General features: G+C 39.4%; 1 protein-coding gene across 1 annotated transcript in view; it reads left to right on the top strand.

Annotated features, from left to right (window-relative positions):
* Galc (galactosylceramidase) overlaps positions 1-18,576 on the top strand; it is a 54,879-nt gene extending 36,303 nt beyond the window's left edge. The window contains exons 14-17 of the mRNA XM_004642778.3: positions 1,526-1,706; positions 13,940-14,103; positions 15,849-15,925; positions 17,848-18,576. Coding sequence (XP_004642835.1) covers positions 1,526-1,706; positions 13,940-14,103; positions 15,849-15,925; positions 17,848-17,994 — 569 coding nt within the window. The 3' untranslated portion in view covers positions 17,995-18,576. The remainder of the gene's footprint in view (positions 1-1,525; positions 1,707-13,939; positions 14,104-15,848; positions 15,926-17,847) is intronic.
* Positions 18,577-21,704: the final 3,128 nt, after the last annotated feature.

Raw genomic sequence — 21,704 nt, 5'->3', positions numbered from 1 at the left:
AGGTTTCGGTGTGCTCAAAGGAGGCTTCATTTTTTAAAAAAAATTAAAAACTTATTTATTTGATACACAGTCTCATTACATAGCTTGGATTCGCAGTGATCCTCCTATCTCAGCCTCCCCGGAGCTGGGACCACAGGTGTGGTCCACAGTTTCTTCAGGGCGCAGCCAGAGTTCCATGTGGTGCAGGATCGAACTTGGGTCCTTGTGCTTGCAAGACAGGCATTTAGACTGCTGAGCTATCTCCCCAGCCCAAGGAGCCTTAATTTTTATATCACTTGCAGTTAAACCTCAACTGTGGGCCCCGTATTTTTCTTTTTGGTTTATTCTTTCTGAGACAGGGTCTCAGTATGTAATTCAAGCTGGCCTTGAACTTGCTGTGTAGCTCAGGCTGGCCTCGAACTCAAGGTCTCTTGCTGCTGCTTCCTGTGTTTCTGGCATTCCAGTCATGGCCCATCATGCCTAGTAAGGACTCAGTTTTTCAGTGTTAGAGAAAATGTAGAGTTCATTGTAAGATTGAAAGTTAATTTGAGCTGTTTTTGCTGAAAATGAAGGTTTGTAGCCCTTACTGGCATCTTCCCTTTGTGTGGAGAGGAAGCCACCTTAATGTCTCGTCTTTCTGTGATTCCAGGGAACTGGGCACTTGGGGGACGTTATGAGGTATGTGGGTAACCCAGCTCATTTAGTACACTCAGATGTGCCTGGGAGTTTTATATGACTGTTCTCTTGGAGGTTAGGAAGAGCTGTGTTAAAGCTGTTAGAAAGGCTTTGATCATAGATAATTTAGAAAAATTTGTTTGAAAGAGTTAGAAAACATGCTCATAGTGGTTATATTTTGTCTGTCTGTTATCTGTCTTTTTGTGACAGTTTCACTATACTGTTGAAGCTGGTCTAGAACTTGCTTGGTCGCCCAGGCTGGCCTTGAGCGTGCAGTGCTGCTCCGGCCTCGGCCTCCTGAACGCTAGGATCACACACCTAGCCCGTATATTTCTAGGTCACTTAACGAGCAAGAAAATTTGTGGTTCATAAGTGATGTTCTGTAGGACTGGTTGCCTCTGAGAGAGATCAGGTGGCTTTATAATCTGTTCCTAAAGTTTGTAGTCTTAGGAGAGTAAATGGGAGGGGACTGGTATTGTTAGAGCACCATTAAATATTTTTTGGGCTGTAGGTCAGGAAGGCTTTCTCCATCAAAGTTAGAGACTCTGGCCAGTCCCTACCAGTCACTGGCCGAGAGCGTCGGCTTGATTTCCCCGGAAATGGTTTCCGGCTGATTGTCACAGCAAGCTCTTTGGACAGTAGTACTGGGGCTTCCTCAACTGTTTGAAGACAGAAGGATATAACAGCGGGGAAAAATGCAGTGGTACCGCAATCAGTGTATTAGCCCTAAACTCTAAACCTAGGTTTGAAGTATTACTTATTTTTATAAAATGTAAAGTAAAATGTATTTAAAAATGTACCATACAATATCAGACAGAGTGAGTTTGTAAGCATTTGATACTAAACCAGTAATTCATTTTTCTCTGGACAGATTACCCATTTTTTAGTGAAGCTCCGAATTTTGCTGACCAGACAGGTGTATTTGAGTACTACATGAACCCCGAGGACCGCGGAGAGCACCGCTTCACTCTGCGTCAGGTTGTCAACCAGCGCCCGATCACGTGGGCTGCGGATGCTTCCAGCCCGATCAGCATCATCGGAGACCACCACTGGTGCGTGAGACGAGTCCCCCGGCACGTTCTGAAGCAGCGCTTTCCAGAGTCCTGCGCCAGAACCCAACCTGTGTGCGATTGTTGAGCACCCTCATGCACAAATCAGCCTGTGGTTTTGCTGCCTTAATGTCCCACTTTCGCATTCGCCCAATTTAATTGCTATTGTTGTACAGGAGTTTTGATTTTTATGAAAAAATTGAGGATTTGAGGCCCAATTATAATTTGACATTTATTTGGACTGATTTGAGGGTTTCTGGTTTGCTAGAGCTGATTTGTCAGTCTGCTGCTGCCACCTGCTGGAGCATTGGTAGAATTACACTCTCAGCTTTCTCAGAAATACCAGTTAATCAGAGATGACTGTGGTAAAAAGCAAATCAGCTTTTGTGGGCTAGAGATTTCAGCTCTTTTCTGTAGATATTTAGTAAAGCGGCAACTTGTTCTTCTTATTCACCAAAAATATAATTACCAGATCTTCACTTTTCACTTTAATTTTGTTATAAAATTTCAGTGGGCTACATTATATTATTTTCCATTTTTCTCTATCACTAATATAACTTCACATATACCGATCTGCCCATGTGCATGCACGCACATGCTTTAGAGGCTTAAAGATAACAAAGCCAAGCCACCAAGTTACCCATATCTGAAGCTCGGAACTGGACAAAGATGAGACAGTTAACATGGAAAGCCCTTGGATTGCTTCCCTGCTGACTGCTACACAGAAAGCTTTTCTCCTTTTGTCTGCGCATCCTGAGATTAGGTGTCTTGCGACATCCAGCCCACCGCGAAGTCCTCATTGCCCTCAGCCTCCACCCACTTCTTGTGTGCGCCGCCTCCCACCCAGCTGCAAATCCTTCCTGTAGTCCCGTGCTCTGATGTGAGTCGTGAGTAACTCAGCTGCCCTGAGCCTCCGGAGCCCTCGTGGCACTGCGGAGCATTGCGGAGGCAGAGTGAAGCATTCTTTGGTAATTTGAGTGGACTGTGGAAGCTTGTCTTGTCTTCTTATAAAACACAAATGCAGCTTACCATATTCTCTCTAAGGCAGATGCTTTGCCTGGGTTCTCTGATCTGTGGCATCTCAGCATGTGACTTCTCCATTTGTAATAGTTTTGTAAGACTGGGTTTAGGGGTCCTCACTGGGAGCCTCACTGTCTTGATCATCGGTGTGAAAGCCGGCAGCACGGAAAACCTTCAGCTTTGTGTGACAAGCCCCGTGCTGTCTTCCTCTGAATGCTGTAGAGAACACCCTCTATGCCCAAACTGTCTTATATTTGACAGATTTCAGAACAGTTGAGAGGTCCCTTGAGTGTAGTAAGGAGGTTTGGAGTTTGGCAACAACAACATTCCTGACGTATTTAAAGATTTCACATTTCTTGAGTAGCAGTTTCCAGCCTTGGCTGCGATCTGTTGCGGAGTGCACAGGGGAAGCCAATGTGGAAGAGCGAGAGGGTGCAGCGTCCAGCTCGAACAGTGATGATACGTTATTTGAAAAAGGACCCAGGGAATACTGAAAGGACTGCTGTGGTCTTTCTTAAACTGCACCTTACCACGGCATTCCATTGCCTAGGAATGTGGAGCGCCTCTTTCTTTCTATCGAGTCAGTTCCATACTTCTGTCTTTACTTCTAAGATCCTGCCCAGTTTAGTCTCTTTTATTTATTCTGTGTTGTTTCCCAATATTTCTTCTTCTGTTTGAGGTGGCCACATCTGCTCAGAAATCTGTAGTCTCATGTTCAATTTAAATTAAATCGAAATAGTTTGTCTGCGGTGCTGTATGAGAACAGCAGTTCTTAAGCATGCGCAGCGCCGTATGTAGTTCATGGAATTGCTCTGTGTAGTGGACCTCGTCTCTTGTGCGGTGGTCCCTCCCTTATCATGGAGGTTAGGTTCTAGATGCGCCCGTGATAAGTGGAAGTCAGCAAAGTAGAGACATTATATCTATTTTATTATATATATTTTCCACCCCCCCAGAACTGGGGATTGAACTCAGATCCTTGTGCTTGCCAGGGAAGCGCTTATTTTACTGAGCCATCTCCCCAGCCCCAGTATTTATATATATTTTAAGGCTTTTTAAACCTTTCCCACACTTTTAAAAACACTTTCATTGTTCTTAACCATTTTCCAAACTCATAAACCTATATAATTTTAGCACCATAGATATACTGTATGGTACTGCAAAATCTGGTGATGCAGTGAAAAATCCATAATAACCAATTTAGATTTAATTTTTTTAAAGAGTGAAAAATAGTGATAGGATAAAAAAGCATTAGAAATGACACAAGATTTCAATAAAGTAGTAGGAACTCAACAACAATTGCTGTACTACATGATACTATCTTCAAATTAGTTGTTCACATTACCAGATATAAATGTGCGAGTTTCATTTAAAAAACAAAACAAAACAATAACAAAGAAGTTAAAAGAAATCAAAAAACTGGCCGGCCAAATAGCTCAGTGGATTAAACAGCCTACAAGCAGGCGCGGGGGTAGGGAGGTTGATCCCTGGGCCTGCCATGCCGGCCCTGCCCTAGGGACACGCTCAGAAGGCAATTGAGACTGGGCATGGTGGTGTGTGCCTATAGTCCCAGCACTTGGGAGGCTGTAAACAGGAGAATCAGTATAAGTCCATCTAGTAGTGAGACCCTGAACACCCTGTAGAGCCTTTCCTAAAATAAAAAAAAGAAAAAAAATCAGAGTTAAAAAAAAATTAAGCATTAACTGTTCCTTTCAAAAGACCAGCAGAAAGAATTTTTTTTTTTTTTTGACCAGCAGAAATTGACAATACAATTATTGAGGGCCAGGGAGGTACCTCAGTAGAATAAGTGCTTGCCTGGCAGCACAGGATCCTGAGTTCAATATCTGGTACTGCAAGGAACAAAACAAAACAGCAAAAAACAATTATTGAAACTATTCTGCATATATACCTAAATAAATTTTTCCTTTCTTTCATTTGTGCTTTTCTTCATCCTACTTTTTCCTTTCCATTGAACAATTTCTTTCCCTTTAAGAGTATCGTACCTTTTAGATTTTCATTACTCTTTCAGTTTCTCACACTAGCAAGATAATACAGTGTTTGCACACATGGATCTGATTTATTTCACTTACCAATATAGTCTCTAGCTGCATACATTTATCTGCAAAAGCCTCAAATTTGTCTTTTTTTATACCTGAATAATACTCTATTGTGTAAAAATACCATATCTTTTTTATCCATTCCTCAGTTGATGGGCGTTTGGGTTGTTTCCAAGATTTAGCTATGACAAATTAGACAGTAAACATGGATGTATATATCACTGTGGAATGATGATTTCAGTTCTTTTGGAAAAATACCCAGCAGAGGAAGAGCTGGCTTAGTGGGACCTCCAATCCTAGCTTTTTTGAGGAATCTCCATACTGATTTCTATAATGGTTGTACCAGCCTGCACTCCCACCAACAGCTGAGAAGGGTTCCTTTACCCCACAGCATCTCCAGCATTTGTTATTGGTTGACTTCTTTTTTTATTATTATTTTTTTCCCATAATTTTATTGAGAAACAAATAGCAGTGAGATAGTTTGAAACCAAATTGGTAGGACAGTTTCAATAATAATTAACACATTGCATACGTTCTTCCTAGTGGTTAATTGCTGTACAAGATGCGGACATGATATCCTATTTACAAACACTATTAGAACAAATCCTTCTATTTGTTAAGAGGATGTAACTATATATCTATCCTAACCATTTTGAATACACAGATACAAAATGGACATTCATCTGTATCCCCTTTTTTTGTTTAGTTCCGTTATTTGAATATTATAGGTGTGTAAACTCAGCAAAATATTCTGAAAGAGTCCAGTAGTCCATAATAGTATTGGGGCGTCCGCTTCACTGTCAGTGTCAGAAATTGTTAACCTGAGTCCCCTACAGCTCAACATAACAGCATGGCTTTACTTTTTATACTTCGTTCTTATACTTTTCTGCTGGATGGTTAAGATCAAGGTAAAGCAAGACCTATGCAACAAGAGTTGTAGCTTTTGGGTCTGATAAGGTCAGTGAAATCCCCTCAGGATTTATCCTGAGATCCTGTACCTCAGATTGTAGAACCTTTGTCTGTCAGTCATGTGGATGAGTCACGGCCATTGCTTGGCCAAGGTGCTCTCTGTGAAAGCCTGAGAGAATGTTTTCTCTTCATGTGACTCTCCTTAGGCACACTCTACATCATCAATCACTTTCCTCTTTGGCCCCGTAATCTCCTTGATGAGAAAATTTGGGACACTACTGAGTTACGTGACATTACGGTACAAGTTCTTGTATGTCCTGAGTCTTAATTGACCTTGGAAGACTAGGGCCAAAATGTTGACTTTCCTTGCGGCCCTCCTTTTTGTCTAATTTTGGTCTGCAAACTTAGGTTGTTAACCCTCGAGAAGAGAAGCTTAATGTTATTACCATACAACCTAGGCTGTTAAGCTTAACCTCACTATCTGTCTGAATATCAAACATCTTAGGCCTAACATGGAACAGGTATTTTTCATCAAGTATTGATATGTTGAATTTTAAGTCCCTACAGAATATGATGAAAAAACATTTAAAAATTAGAATATATTTTTAAAAATAGGCATAAAGAATTATATACTCCTTATATTTAGACGTAAGTCCAAAAATCTAACCATATACAACCTTGAAGCAGGACAGTCCCACAACATTCCTTTTCCTGTCTCCTGCCTTCATTCACCACCCCGTTCTTTTTGAACAGTCATCTACTCGAGAGACATCACAGCAGCAACTGGCATGTCATGACAAGCAGCCCATATTCAGAAGACCAGAATGACAGGCACTCCAAGCATGAACCTACTATTACAAATTGCCATCTTCAGTGCAGTTGCTTAGTTCACAGGTATCAGTGTATATAGTTAGTCAGGGTGAGAATCTTTCCAATGAACTGCTAGATTCAAAAATCTTCTGGAGATTCGCAGGATTATTGCCTTGCCCATCTTGTACATATAACTGTATGGCTTGACATTGTCATGTTTCCTAACTCTTCTCCTTTCCCTCTCTTAATTAGTTAGTCCTTGAGTTCTTGCTTTCCTTTTACTTGTATTATACCTTTCTATTCGTATTCCTTCTTTTGAGTTCTTACATTAGAGAAACTATATGATATTTACACATGTGTGACTGGTTTATTTCACTTATGAGTACATGTTCAAGTGGCATCCACTTCAATATAAAGGCTTTGAGTTTATCATTCTTTATAGCTGAGTAATACTCCATTACATAAAAATACCACATCTTTCTCATCCATTCCTCAGGTTGTTTCTCATCCAGGCCTCTTGGTTGTTTCCAAGATTTGACTATCTCAAATTGTGTAAACATAGGCACACATATATCACTATGATATGATGTTTTCAGATCTTCAGGGAAAATTCCCAGTAGAGGAATAGCTGGTTTCAATGGGATTTCCAGTCCAAGTTTTCTAAGGAGTCTCCACACTGATTTCCATAATGGTTGCACCAGTCTACATTCCCACAAGCAGTGGAGAAAGGTTCCTTTTTTCCCACAGCCTCTCCAACATTTGTTGTTGGGTGATTTCTTTATGATAGCCATTCTTTCTGGGGTGAGATGATATCTCAATGTTGTTTTAATTTACATTTTGTGGATGGCTAGTGATGTGGAGCATTTTTTCATATATTTATTCGCTTGTTTAATATCTTCCTTTGAGAAGTATGTGTTCATCTCGGATGCCCATTTCTGAATTGGGTCTTTAAATGTTGGGGCCCTCGTGTTTTTTAGTTCTTTATAAATTCTAGAGAGCAGACCTTTGTCTGAGTACTTATTTGTCATGATTTTTTTCCAAATTTGTGGGTTGTCTTTTCACTTTGTTGGTAATTTCTTTTGACATGCGAAAAGTTCTCAGTAAGAGCAGGTCCCAGTTTTTCTATCACCATTTGTTAATGAGGCTATCTTTCTTCCAGTGAGTATGTTTCGCCTCTTTGTCAAAGAATTGGTTGACTTCTTGATGATAACCTTTCTTTTGGCATAAGACGGTATTTCAGCATTGTTGTAATTTGTATCTCATGAATGACCAGTGACATTGAACTTTTTTTATGTATCTATTTGCCATTTGTATATCTTCAGTTGTGAAGTGTATACTCATCTGAGATGCCCAGTTTTGGATTGAGTCTTTGAATTATGGAGGCCTGATTTTTAAAAAATTCTTTCTATGTTCTAGATAAGAGTCCTTTGTCTGAAGGACAGTCTGCTATAATTGTCTTCCACTTCATGGGTTTTCTTTTTACTCTGTTGGTGATTTCTTTTGATGTGCAGAAACTTCATTTTTCAAAAAGATGAGATCACTGTTGTTGATTATTTGAAGTATTTTCTGTGCAATTTGATTTTTGTTCATGAATTCTTTACTTACTCCTATGTCTTTAAGGTTTCTACCTACTTTTTCTTCAAGAAGATTTAGTGTTTCAGTTTTAATATTTAAATCTTTGATCCATTTTGACTGTGGTTTTGTGTATGGAGATTGGCATAGGTCTATTTTAACCCTTCGCTTTATGGAAAGCCAGTGTTTCCAGCACCATTTATTAAAGAAGCTATCATTCTTCCAGTGAACACATTTGGCCCCTTTGTCAAAGATAAGATGGTTGAGTTGGTTTTAGTTGTGTTTAGGTCTTATAATCTGTTCCTTTGATCCTCAGATCTGTATTTATGCCAATACCATACTGATTTTATCACAGTAGCTTTATAGTATAATTTCAGGTCAGGGATTGTGATGCCTTCTGCCCTTCCTCTGTTGCCCAGGATTGCTTTTGCTATTTTAGGTCTCTTCTGGTTCCAGATGAATTTTAGGAATTTTTTTTCTAGATCTGTAGATCTATGTTTTTGTGTCAATGGGGTGTTAATGTCTGCAAATACAATTATGTTATTGCTCATTAGAGTTTTCATACCTGTTAAAATTTGTCTTATATAGTTGGGTGGTCCCATATTGGGTACATATATATTTATAATTGTTATCTCTTCCTCTTGTAGTTTCCCCCTAACAAGTATATAATGACCTTCTTTGTCTCTTTTAATTGCATTTGGTTTGAAGTTGGCATTGTCAGCAACAAGAATAGCTACCCCTGCTTTATTCTGGGTTCCTGTTGCATGGAGTATTGTTTTCTATCCTTTGACATTCAGTGTATTAATTTTTTTGAACTAAATATTTTTTATGCAGCACATGGTTGGATTTTGTTTCTTTATCCCCTCTGCCAGTCTGCTTTTTTTGATTAGTGAATTGAGGCCATTTATGTTGATAGTTATAACTGATATATATTGGCTTAACTTTGTCATGCTTTTTTCCTACTGTAGGAGCCCTACTTTTTCTTTTGCTTAATTGCTTGCTCTACTTTGTTATTCTCTTCTGTTGTTGTTGAAGTTGTGGTCATCTTTGTCACTTTCTAAATTACCTGTTAGTACTCTTTGTAGAGTTGCTTTGGTTGCTATGCATTTCTTCAGTTGTTCTTTCTCGTGGAAGTATCTAATTGCTCCATTAAATCTGGTAGATAGTTTTGCAGGACATATCAGTCTGGGTTGAAAGTTGTTTTCTTTTAGGTCCTCAAATATCTTACTCCAAGCTCTTCTGAATTTGATCGTCTGTGTTGAGAAATATGCCATGATTGTGTTGGGCTTTCCATTATAGGTGATCTGTTTTTTTTCTCTTTAACAGCTTTTAATACTTTGTTCTTTAGCTCAGTTTCTGGGATCTTGAGTATTATGTGTCTGGGTGATGATATATTTTGATTATGGCTACCTGGAGTTCTACGTGTTTCAGTTATCTGTATATCTGATTCTTTTCCCATGCTCAGGAAATTTTCTGCTACTATTTTTGCAAATACTCTTTTTATGTCTTTTGTGATCTCCAGCTGTTTTATTGATACCTGTTAGTCATATATCTTTTTTTTTTTTTGCATCATCGTGCAGCTGTTGTAGTGTTATTTCCTGGTTTCCCATTATTTTTAAGAGATGTTTCCTTTTGTGTTCACTAACTACAGTGCTATCTTCAAGGTCTGAAATTCTATCTTCTGTTTCATTCAAGTGGTTTTGCCATCTTTCTGCGGAATTCTTAATGTCTTGGATATAAGTTTGAGTCTGTTTCATGCATTTTAGTGCTTTCCTATATTGTTCATTCAATGTTTCCATTATTTTATATTTCCTTCTATTTATTTTTTTAATCTGTGACTTCCTTAGATATATTGAGCAATTCTTTCATAATTGTTATTTTTCTTTCTTTCTTTTTTTAACCTGAGAGACTGTTTCTGATCTGATTTCCTCCATAGCCTGATGGAGTTGTTTCTTTACTTCAGTTGCTATCACCTTAGAAATTTCAGGTATGTGACATCCAAGTTCTTTTATTTTTTTATTTTCTTTTATTTTTTTGTGGTGGAAATAGGGATTGAACTCAGGCCCTTGTGCTTGCTAGGCAAGTGCTTATTCTACTGAGCTATCTCCCCGGCCCTCAAGTTCTTTTATGAACTTGTCCCTTGAATTTGTTTTGGGTGGGCTAGGGGTCTGAGATTGACTTTTTTTTTTTAAATTTTATTTATTTGTGTGTGTGTGTGTGTGTGTGTGTGTGTGGCCAGCTCAGCCCACCAGGGGGCGGGACTGGCTGGCATGTGGTGCTGGGGGATTGAACCGCAGTCCCTGTGCTTTGCTAAGCTTGTTCTAAGTAGGTGCTTTAGACCACTGAGCCATCTCACCAGCCCCTGAGATTGACTTTTGTTCCCTCTTTTTCTCAGTTTTTACAGTGATGGTAGATGGGCAAAGTGCAGGTGAGCAAGGCTCTCCAGATAATGGGAGCGCAGGGGGGGTTGCCAAACCTCCTGCTGTGTGGGGTTCAGTGTGGTTTCTGTCTCATTAAGGAGAGGGAGGCAAGCATATTTGGAGAAGGATCCAATGAGGGGGAGTGCAGGCGAAGTTGTGCAAGGCTCTCAATCATGGATTGGCACAGGGTGGTGCTCAGCAAAGCTCCTGCGGGTCACTGTGGCAATCAGGACTCCCTCTTGGTCTTCAGGGCAAGGAGGGGTAACCGACTCAGCAAATTCTGGCAAGAAGTCTGGGTGGGGACCAGGGCTAGGGCTGCTGAGTCTCTCTGACAGTCTTCAGGGCAGGAGGGGTGGGGGTAGAGTGAGTGGCTGGAATCAGCAAACTCTGGTGAGGGGCGGGGACTAGCCTACCAGGTCTCTGGCAGTCTTCAGAGAAAGTCAGATTAATATTTTTTGAAAACCCTGGAAACAGTGAGTTCATGAAAGTCAAACAGAAATAATGAGGGACTAATGTATTTAACTTGTGTTGAGTACCAAAACAGTAGTTTGACAATCCTGAAGCTACCTGAGACTTTTTCTCATGTTAGTAAGCTTTGCTTGCCATGTGAAGACAATCACAGATTTATCTTTCCTTCCATGCAATTGAACGCCTCATCCCTTTGATCAGATTTTCTTGATCTATTGGCCAGTTCTTGTTCTCTCAGCATAACTGAGAGATTGTGGTGTTGGGAAAACAAACCATGTTTTTATTCTGTTTCATCCATTATTTATAAAATTGCTTGGCAAGTTCTGACTCAAGAATCACTTATTATGGAAATAGGGAAAAGTTTCATTTTTTGTTGTTCCAGATATAAATAGACAAAGTTTATGGTATTGACACTATCTGTTGCACCTTCAAACTTCTGATGAGCCAAAAAGCAGGTAGGGATTTGCATAATCATGCTAACCCTTAGTGGCTTCTTGCTATGATAATAGAGAGAGAAAAGCTCCCCCTGATGCTAGAGAGTACAGAGGGGCTGGGCTGGGGTTCCTTAGTATTTGATCTTCCTGTAGAACAGCCTAGCTCTGATGACATAGTGACGTTTTCCTCTTCTGATTACTTTTGGTTTGATGTCCATTTTGTTTGAAAATAGGATAGTGATTCCTGCTTTCTTTTGGACGCCTGTTGCTTGGAATTATTGGTTTCCATCCTTTGGTTTTTAGTTTATGAATGTCTTTTTCAAATTGATTTATATTGACAGTTATTACTAATAAGTGTTGACCTATTTCATTTAAAATTTAGTGTTTTAAATTTTGCTGACTTTTGTTTTTCCCTTTTGCTTAACTGATAACCCTGATTTATGTTTTCATTCCATTATATGTTTTGTTGTTGTTGACTTCATTATCTAGGATATTCTTGAAAGTTTTTTTGGTGTGCTGGTTTAATACTCATGGATTTCTTTTTTTTTTTTTTTTTTTTTTTTTTTTTTTTTTTGGCAGAACTGGGCATTGAACTCAGGCCCTTGCACTTGCCAGAGAAGTGCTTATTCCACTGAACCATCTCCCCAGCCCCAATCATGGATTTCTTAAGGCACTCTTTGGCATGGAAAAATCCTCATTTCTTCACCAAATTTGAAAGTTAGTTTTGTGAAATATATTAGTCTGGGTTGAAAGATTCTTTTTAGTCTGTGTGAAACACTTCAGGCTTTCATGACCTCAAGATCTGTGTTGAAAAGTCTGCTCTAATGGTTTACCTTTCTTTATAAGTGATTTGTTGCTTTTCTGTAACAGTGTTAGACTTTGTACTTGTATTGAACATCTGAGATTTTCACTGTGATGTTTCATGGAGAAGTTCTTTTCTGATTGTACCTTTTGGGAGTCTATATACCTTGCTTATCTGTGTGTTGAATGCTTTCCCCATACTTGGAAATTTTTTATTGCTTCTGTGAGCAAACTTTTTAAACATGCCATGCCATGCAAACTTTTCTTCCAGTTGATCTTATGTTAGACTTTTTAGAGTCAGCTAGCAGCCATTGGGTCCCTCCACCGCCATCACTTGTTTTGAGGCTTCTCTGGTCTGTGGCCACCTGTATCAGTTCTATCTTATTGTTCTGCTGTTATCTCCTCACATTGATCACTTTTGCTGCCTGTACTGTATGTAGAAATTTTTATGTCTTGAATTTCTGTTTGGTACCTTTTCACAGACTCTAGTTCTTTGCTAAATTGGTTGTTTATGTTTTGAATCATTTTGCTTGGCTCAACTACCTTTTTATTTATGTCTTCTGTAAGGTCGCTGCTCATTTTGTTTACTAAAGCCATTATCTGTTTAATTATATTATCTTTGAGCTTCTAGAACACTTTATTGATCTACTTTGCCTCTTATCCAAAATCAATTTATGTAATTCATCCATTTGTTTTTGTATTTACTTGCCATCAGTTCCTATTGTGTCTGCTTTGGAGGAGCTGGGGTTTTTGGAGGGTTTCGTTATCTAGTTTTCTGGTGTTTCTTTTATTTTGTGCTGAGGGTTGAGAATCAGTCAGAGTTAAAAGACTTCATTGCTAGTATGGAGATGTCTTTACTTAGTGAGTGCTTTTCAGTGATGAGATGTTGGCTTTGTTTTGGTACTTATTGACCTCTTCAGTTTAGTTGGCTCAGACCTGGAAGCTGTGTTGCAAGGAGAGAATCCCTGCCAATTATATCAGCAGCAGCAGATCCAACTGTACATCAGTCATGTGCATCACGTACATTAAAACATTTTAAATGAATTTCACTACTTCATCAGTGCTCTGTATAGACTGGACTACTACTATCAGGCAGACTGGGATAGAGCAGAAGGAGGGAAGGAAGAAGGAAGAGCAAAGGGAAGGGGTAAGTCAGTAGGAAGAAAAAGAGGAAAGAGAAACAGCAGATGAACAACAGACAGGAGATTGGACTTTGTTGAAATTATTTTTATAGCTGGAACAAAGGACTGGTGTTGAGGGTGTTTGAAGGAATATTTGTGGGAGCAGGAAAAAATGTACATAGTGAGAGGGAAGTATAACTGGGGGTTGGGGAGACTGAGATTGTGATAAGATTTTTTTTATTGTAAAGAGACAGGAAATATCCTCTTTTTTTAACCAGGGATTGAACTCAGGCCCTTGCACTTGCCAGGGAAGCGCTTATTCCACTGAGCCATCTCCCTGGCCACAGGAAATATGCTCTTAAGGACCTTATAAACATTTTTGTCTTATAACTTATTAAAAGAAGAAACAAAGTGAGTTAAGTAATATAAAACTTCAAACCATCTCATCAGTGAAAAATTTTGAATCCTGCCTCATCAATTCGAATTTTTGAATTTTGAATAGTTTATGCTATGAGCTTAAGTCTCACGAATAGCTTTCCCACCTCAGAGGTCTGGAAGCATTTGCTCTCATGTGGCATATTTGTAGAGTATAATTTAAGAGTACTAATGAACCATTGTATTCTGCAGGACCAATTTGACTATAAGCTGTGATGTTTACATAGAGACGCCTGAGAAGGGAGGTGTATTCATCGCAGGAAGAGTAAATAAAGGTGGTCTTTTGGTTAGAATTGCACAAGGCGTTTTCTTCTGGATTTTTACTAATGGATTGTACAGAGTTACAGGTGACCTAGGTAAGTGCCTTTTTTTTTTTTTTTTTTTTTAATGACACAGGACTTACTTGGAGGTGTTACTCTGAGCACCTGTTTATTACTGGTGGAAGCCACAAATGAGTTCCACGCCCAGGTGCTTATACATCTACTTGGGAAGAGATTTAACGCATGCAAGAAAATACTAAACAACTCAAAATCATACTGATTTTATGTTTTTGGAGATGGGCAGCTCAGTGAATGAAATGTGGCCATGCGAAGTATTCAGGTGTTGTTGGGTGTTCATGGGATTTGAGCGAGCTGATGAGCAAGTGCTGAGCAAACACTGACAATAGAAGCAAGGCTGTAAGGGAATTGCTACTGTGCTTGTGGGAATATGGGGAAGGGACTTATAGGCCTAAAATGGAGAAAGCCTTCTTTTTAATTTACTTAATACATGGAAAGCATTGGACTCTTCTCTGTCACCTTGATAGCGTCTGTCCTGGTAGAACAGCACTTACTGTATAGCACTTAGAGTGTATTGAAATTTAACTGGGTTTAGTGCCCAACACTTTGTTGAAACTAGTCTTCATTGGAGATAGCTCTTCTTGATGTCTTTTTACTTCACCCTGCATTAATTTAAAAACTTTCCCCTTTGTATGGTTCTCTGTTATGCCTTGGCTCTAAAATAAAAGATAGTGGCACCATGGTTCACAGATGCTTTGTTTGCAAACTGGCTCTCAAACAGGAGCATGTAGCCAAATTTTGCTTTTGTTTGTAAACTCTGCGTCTGGTGACAGACAGGACTGGGCCATGTTTCCCACACAAATACAATGTGGCTGTCTGTTCCCAAATTGTAGAACAAATTAAGTTCATGAACCCAGGTACCACTGTATCCAATGACTATGCATATCAGAGCAGGAATTGTGTAATTGTAGCATGACCCATCCAGAATGCATCTCTTTAATTTTCCAAAACAAAACAAAGAGCCAGACAGGTTAATTGATTTATCCAGTCTTAAAAACTAGTTAGTGGCGGGAATTAGAAGTAGGATTTAAACCCCACTGCTCTGTGTCTCAATTTGCTAGCTTGACATCTCTTCCTGGCTCTTGTTCAGGTATTTAAATATGGCAGATCTAAAAATTTAGCCTTTATTTTCTCTGTCTAATTCCAATTTAACACTATTACCGTGTTAGTAATTATTCTGCCAGCTGGAAATCGTACAGAAATCTTGAACTACTCTTTCTTACTGTTTGTGTCCAGTCCATGCAAGTATTAAGTGTGCTCTGAAGTACAGGCACCAACTCATTTTATTATGGCTAGTTTTTAGCTTTATCTCACTCACTAGTTCTGTTGTGAACTCATATAGTTCATGGCTCAGAATGGGAGCTCAATAGATGCTACGTAAATGCTTAGGGAATGTATGATGGAATGGAGATGTTTTGTTTTAAATCAGTTTTAGAGTTGAAAATGAAGGGGTAGTTCTTTATTAAGGCTGACTTTATTATATCAAATGCCAATAAGACTTGCTACTAATACAATTCTTTTTTTAAAATTAATTTATTTATTTATGTGTGTGTGTGTGTGTGTGTGTGTGGCCAGCTCAGCCCACCAGGGGGCGAGGCTGGCTGGCATGTGGTGCTGGGGTTTGAACCATGGTCCCTGTGCTTTGCTAAGCTTGTTCTAAGTAGGTGCTTTAGACCACTGAGCCATCTCACCAGCCCTACTGATACAATTCTGTGATGTAGATTTAAACAAGTATCCATTGGGACAATCTTTCTGTGTTGCAGCTGGATGGATCGTATATTCTTCAGGATATGTTGAAGTAAAAGCAAAACAATGGTACACACTTACATTAACAATTAAGGTAAGTGTTGCTCATCCGATGGTACACCTGGAAGCACAGGGTTTTAGCAGTTGGTTTCCCTGACTAATGCTGTTAGAGAAGATTCCAGAATAATCATGTAAGGGCAGTCTCACAGTGGCCGTCCATGTCTCTGGTGGATTCTGGGTTACCAACTGAAGGGCACTACATGGAGAACTTCTGCAATTTTCTGCTCTTTCCCAGAGTGTCCTCTTGTAATCTTGTTAGGATTGTGATAGAAATTAACACGAAATTCAAGTGACTTTTAAGTCTGTTTGCTCTTCCTACACAAGGGCCCAGAATAACAATACCCAGATTTTTTCAAGCATTGACAGTATGTTTTGCAGATCTGATTGGGAGATATTGTGGTTAACAGTCCTCCAGCTGATGTTCCCAATTGTTCCCTTTATGGGGGATCCTGACTTGCTTCTTGGGGGGCACATGTGATACTGCTTTTTAGGTAGATATAGAAGTGGAATTGCATTTTAAATTTTAACAGGTACTACCATATTGTATTGCTATTGTCAAATATTTTATTTTTTAAATTTTAAAAATTATTTTTATGTTTTGTGTTTTCCATTTCATTAAGGAAGTGAGGGGAGGGGATCTGAGTTGGACCCGACAAGGGGAAGAACAACCCGAGCAGACCTCTCAGCTCATGCAGAAGTGAGCAGGGCCGGACTCATGTAGGGAGAAGTGAGGAGGCTGGGGGCTGCGGCCGGGGGCAGAGAGCGCAGTGGCAGGGGAAGACACTGTCAGGCAGGCCGTGTGCTTTCCGCACCTTGTGTGTGTCGGTCCCAGGATTCATTGTGAGTGGTTCCTCTTCTGTCAGTGCAGAGGATGTGCAGGAAGCATGTGCAGAGCCCAAGACAGGTGTGCAGGCACATAGTGATGGTAACATGATTCTGTATTTGAAATTAGGAAACTTAGATTGAAGTCTCAGCTCCGCTGGTATATGCATCTGTGACTGTTGAGCTGTCATCTCGGTAAAACTCAAGTATCTCTGCTCGTAAAATAGAAGAACCAAATTAAGGTCCATTGCATTATCATTTTAAGACAGTGTGTTTTGGTTTGGTTTGGTATGCCTTAGTACTTTGACTCTCTAGCTATTAACCTTTTAAAAATAAAGAGTGTTCAGTGCTTAGCTGGAGTTGGTGTGCTGTAGAGTACGCTCTTGGTGTGCTGCGGTCATGATGTGCCACTCACTGTGCCAGGGACTCAGTTAAGGAGAATGGTGGCCTTTTGTGGAAGATGTGCTTTGTTCCTCCTTTGCCAGCGACCAGTTAGCCACTCCTCTGGATGCTCCCCCTTTCCCACACCTCCCTCCCCTGCTCCGTCATCATTATATCTGACAGTTATGATGTCTGTAATTGAAGGCTAGGAGTTCCATATGACCTGGTATAAATGGCGACAGAAAAAGTAAACTAAGGCTCGTCACTTCTCTTTTGGCTACTCAAGGAGTTGTTATTGCAGATCTTAAGTAGTGAACAAGGGTCCAGTGTTTGGCTTTAAAATAGTCATATCTGAAGAGTGGATTATTAGCCATGATGCCTGTATATGCAACTAAAAATAGCCAATGTTTTTCTTTTTAAAATTTCAGTGAGCTTTTGTCTAAAACTGTATAATAATGTTAGAAAACAGATTGTGTTTTTATCAGTTATACATTTTGCTGGAGCAGAAGGAAATATTGGAGTGTTCTTTACACTCAGACCTATTTAAACAAGTGGCTCCTACTAGATCTCCCAGAAAAATTTTCTTCTATTTCAAACTTTTGCTTAAACTCACAGGATTTTGTTTCAAGCAATAAGTCTTGAGTGAGAAAAACATTTATTTTATTACCGCTTGTATACCATGCATTGTTAAGAAATGGATTTCAGAGGATCATTTTTATGTGTTTTCAAGAGATGTCTTTCTCTCTCCTCTAGGGTAATTTGGCCTCTGGCAAGTTGAATGGCAAGGTTCTGTGGCATAACATCCATGTGAAATTCCCGAGGAACGGCTGGGCTGCAATTGGAACTCGCTCCTTCGAATTCGCGCAGTTCGACAACTTTCATGTGGAAGTCACACACTGAAACCACGTGCTGTCCGACACTCTTGAGTTCTTCCTTTTGGACTTGGTGTAGGGCCAGTTCTTGTGCTGACAGATTGCCTTGCTAGGCTGAAAACAAGGAAGAGTACATAGGAAGACAGTTATATTTTTACTTGATCCTGAGAAAGATTTTACTAGATAATTCCAAAGGAATGTGAATTGTTAACATTTTCTAATGTGTTTCTTAAAAGTCACTCTTCGCTGGTCCTGTGTTCAGGAGTGGTTCAGGTCTGGAAGCCATCTTGTAAATACTAGGTGGATCTCTTCGTTCTTTACCAAATGATTATGCAGGTGGCCAAGGCTGCCCTCACTGAGATGTACTGGTGAGCGTTGTCCTTGTGTCCAAATGATGTCCTCATAGTAGGATGCTGCTGCCACAGAGGGATCTGAAGAACATGAAGTACTGCTTCTTGGAAACCATGTCAGTGTGCTCTACTTACCTCTAACAAGTGTCCTTTTTTTAACTTTAAGATGATGATTTTGAATGATGAATAGAATGATTTGAAAAATGCCTCTTCATTAAGCTACCTCTGTTATTTCTGCAACAATAAATTATGGCAAATTACTTGGGTTGTTTTCATTCTTTAATTCATTTGATTCCAACTTTTAGCTTTGTAACACTTGCAGCTCTCTGTGAATATTTTCCCTGGTAGCTGGGAGAATGAAGAACTTTCACTGTAGCCAGTACCATCACAGTTGTAGTGGGTCTGATTTCACTGAGAATTTGGTGGTCTGTCCTCACGTCTTACAACAAACAGCTAATGAATGTGTTTATCTCCTCAGGTTGGGAAGGAGGGGCACATTTGACTTTTACCTGCTAATGTCTTATATGGTTAAGATGCATTTGTAAAGCCCCAGTGTATTATTTACATATGAACATGTTTCTCATTACTGTGATTTTATATCTAAGCATTGTAGATCTTAGGAGGAAAGCAATTATTCTTATGATTAATTATAGAATTCTTTAAAAATAATTACTCAGCAAACTAGTTTTAGTTCTTAGAAATTTGTAATGCTATAGCATAGGTGAAGCTATAATGAACTTTTGCATTGCTTTTATTTAGCTATTATTTTTTTGTATTTTAAGGAAGGGTTTACAGGGTGTTCAGGGTCTCACTACTAGATCAGACTCATAGTAATCCACCTGTTTACAGCTTCCCAAGAGCTGGGATTACAGGCACATGCCACCACGCCCAGTCTCAATTACCATCTCAGCGCACCCCCGGGGCGGGGCTGGCAGGGCAGGCCCGGGGATCGAACCCTCAGCCCCTGTGCCTGCTTGCAGGCACTTTAATCTGCTGAGCTATTTGGCCAGCCTTTGTATTGCTTTTAAAGATGAGAAATTAATCACTAGAATAAATCATAGACAAAATTTTTCAAACTAAGGCCAAGTGAGTTTTTATTCAGATCTCTATTGTTTAAAAGTAGCATTTATATAAGTTATTTATCATAGAATGTTCTCAAGTGTACAATTCAGTGAGTTTTGATAAATGGATATGCCCACATGGCAAATATGGAACGTGTCCATCCCTCCAGAAAGTTCTTCTGTATAGTTGTGTGACCAGCTATTTCGTTCCCAAGTTAGACAACCTTTGCTGTGGTTCCCATCATTGTCAGCTTTCTTTTTTCCAAGCATAAAAGTGGCGTCAGATACAGCATATGTGAATTTCTTTCACTCAGCACACTGCTTTTGAGATTTGTCATGTTGTGTATGTAGGTGGCTTGCTTTATTATTTTGGAAGATATTCCATTGATTGCATTTAATTCAGTTTGATTTTTCTTCTCTCAGTTTCTGGTGATATATATATATATATATATATATATATATATATATATAACTTCTATCAACATTTTCACACAAATCTTAAGTCAACATATATTTTTATTTTTTGTCCTAATGCTGAGGAGAAAACATGTTGGATCTTATGTTAATTTTATTTAAAAAAGTCACCCAACTGCTTCAGAAACTGACTATATGCTTTTATCATTCCATCAGCATTTGAGCACTCATTACTCCATATTTTCTTCAATGCTTTGTTATCATTCATTCTTTATTTTATTATTATTTTATTTCATTTTTTGGTGCAGGATCTCACTATGCAGCTTACACTCATAGTGATGCTCCTGTCTCAGCCTCCCCAGAGCTGGGACTGCAGGTGTGCCCATCACGCCCAAACTTGGTGGCCGGCACAGCATGTGTGCTGGAGATTGAACCCGGGTCCTTGTGCTTGCCAGGTAGGAACTTAGACCACTGAGCTATCTCCCCAGCCCCCAGATGAAAATTTTTATACCAAAGTTTTACAAATTATTTTCTTTATTTTTGCAAAGAGCTTGTTGAATTTTGCTTCCTATGTGCATCTAAATACAGGTCAGCGTGGGGAGAACGGATACCTCACTAGTGTGGGCTTTCCTGTCAATCTATAATTCCAATAATTGTCTGAATACAAGTCTCGGACTTATTTTATTAAATTTATCCTTAAATATTTTGTATTTTTGATGCTATTATAAATTGTTTTCTGGCAGAGGAGATGGCTCAGGAGCCTAAGTGCCTGCCTGGGAAGTGCAAAGACCCAGGTTCAGTCTGTGGTACTGCATGCCGTGCTGGCCCTGAAACCGGGCATGGTGGTGCACGACTGTAACCCCAGCACTGGGGAGGCTGAGACAGGAGCATCACTATAAGCTCAGTTGTGTAATAAGACCTTGTACCAAAGAAATAAATAAAAAGATTAAAAAAATTGTTTTTCTTCCATTTTAAGTTGTTTGCTCATATGTAGAAATACAGTCAGTTTTTGTAATTGGCCTGCAATCCTTCTGCCTTATAAAATTGACTTTTCTATCATTTTTTTCTTTTAAAACTGTAGGATCTTCTGTGTATACATTATTGTCATCTATGAGTGCAGATAATTTTACTTTTAGTATATCTGCTAAAATTTTTAACTTCTGAGGTTGTTATTTGACTGCCTGGTATTCATAGGTACAGTGTATATCAAGAAATATCAAGGCTATACATCTATGCTTAATTCTTGATCTTGGCTGTAAGAACATTGGAGCGTGGTGGTTTTGGAGACTATCTGATTTTGCAGTAATTTAACAGATGTTGTTATGTTCTCTGTTTGTAGAATTCAAAAAATAGTTGTTGGCATAGAAGGGTAGAGGAGCCTATTCCCCTGGCTCCAAAGGCAGAGAGAATGGCTGTGTCTTTAAGGACTGGAATGTGTACAAAAGAAAAACTGGGATATTATCTGCAATAGGAGGAACATTATCAGAGATGAGGAAATATGAAGTAGTAAAGGTCTGCCGTAACTAAATTCAAAAGGACAAGGAAAGTGGGTGCCCTGGGAAGTGCCCTGAGTCAAGTTAGGGCTAAGGGAAGGAGCTGAGTCCAAGGCAGGTGTAGCTCCAGGATAAGTTTGGTGAGACAGGCTTTTAAAAGCCCATTTGTCTCTTCCACTTTACCTGAGGACTCTAGGTTCTACGGTGTGTGTAAATGCCAAGTAACACTAAGCTTTGAGGCCATGTGTTGAGTGACTTGGGAGATAAATACTAGATCATTATCTGACTGAATGGTCTGGGACAGTCCAAATCTGGGAATAATGCCTTGTATGAGAAGCTTAGACACTATTTGATTTCTCTAGTGGAGGTAAATGCCGCTATCCATCCTAAGAAAGTACACACAAAAGTAAGGAGATATTT

The sequence above is a fragment of the Octodon degus genome, unplaced genomic scaffold, assembly GCF_000260255.1.
Source record: "Octodon degus isolate 3935 unplaced genomic scaffold, OctDeg1.0 scaffold00161, whole genome shotgun sequence".
NCBI lineage: Eukaryota > Metazoa > Chordata > Mammalia > Rodentia > Octodontidae > Octodon > Octodon degus.
This window is presented reverse-complemented; position numbering and strand designations above follow the sequence as displayed.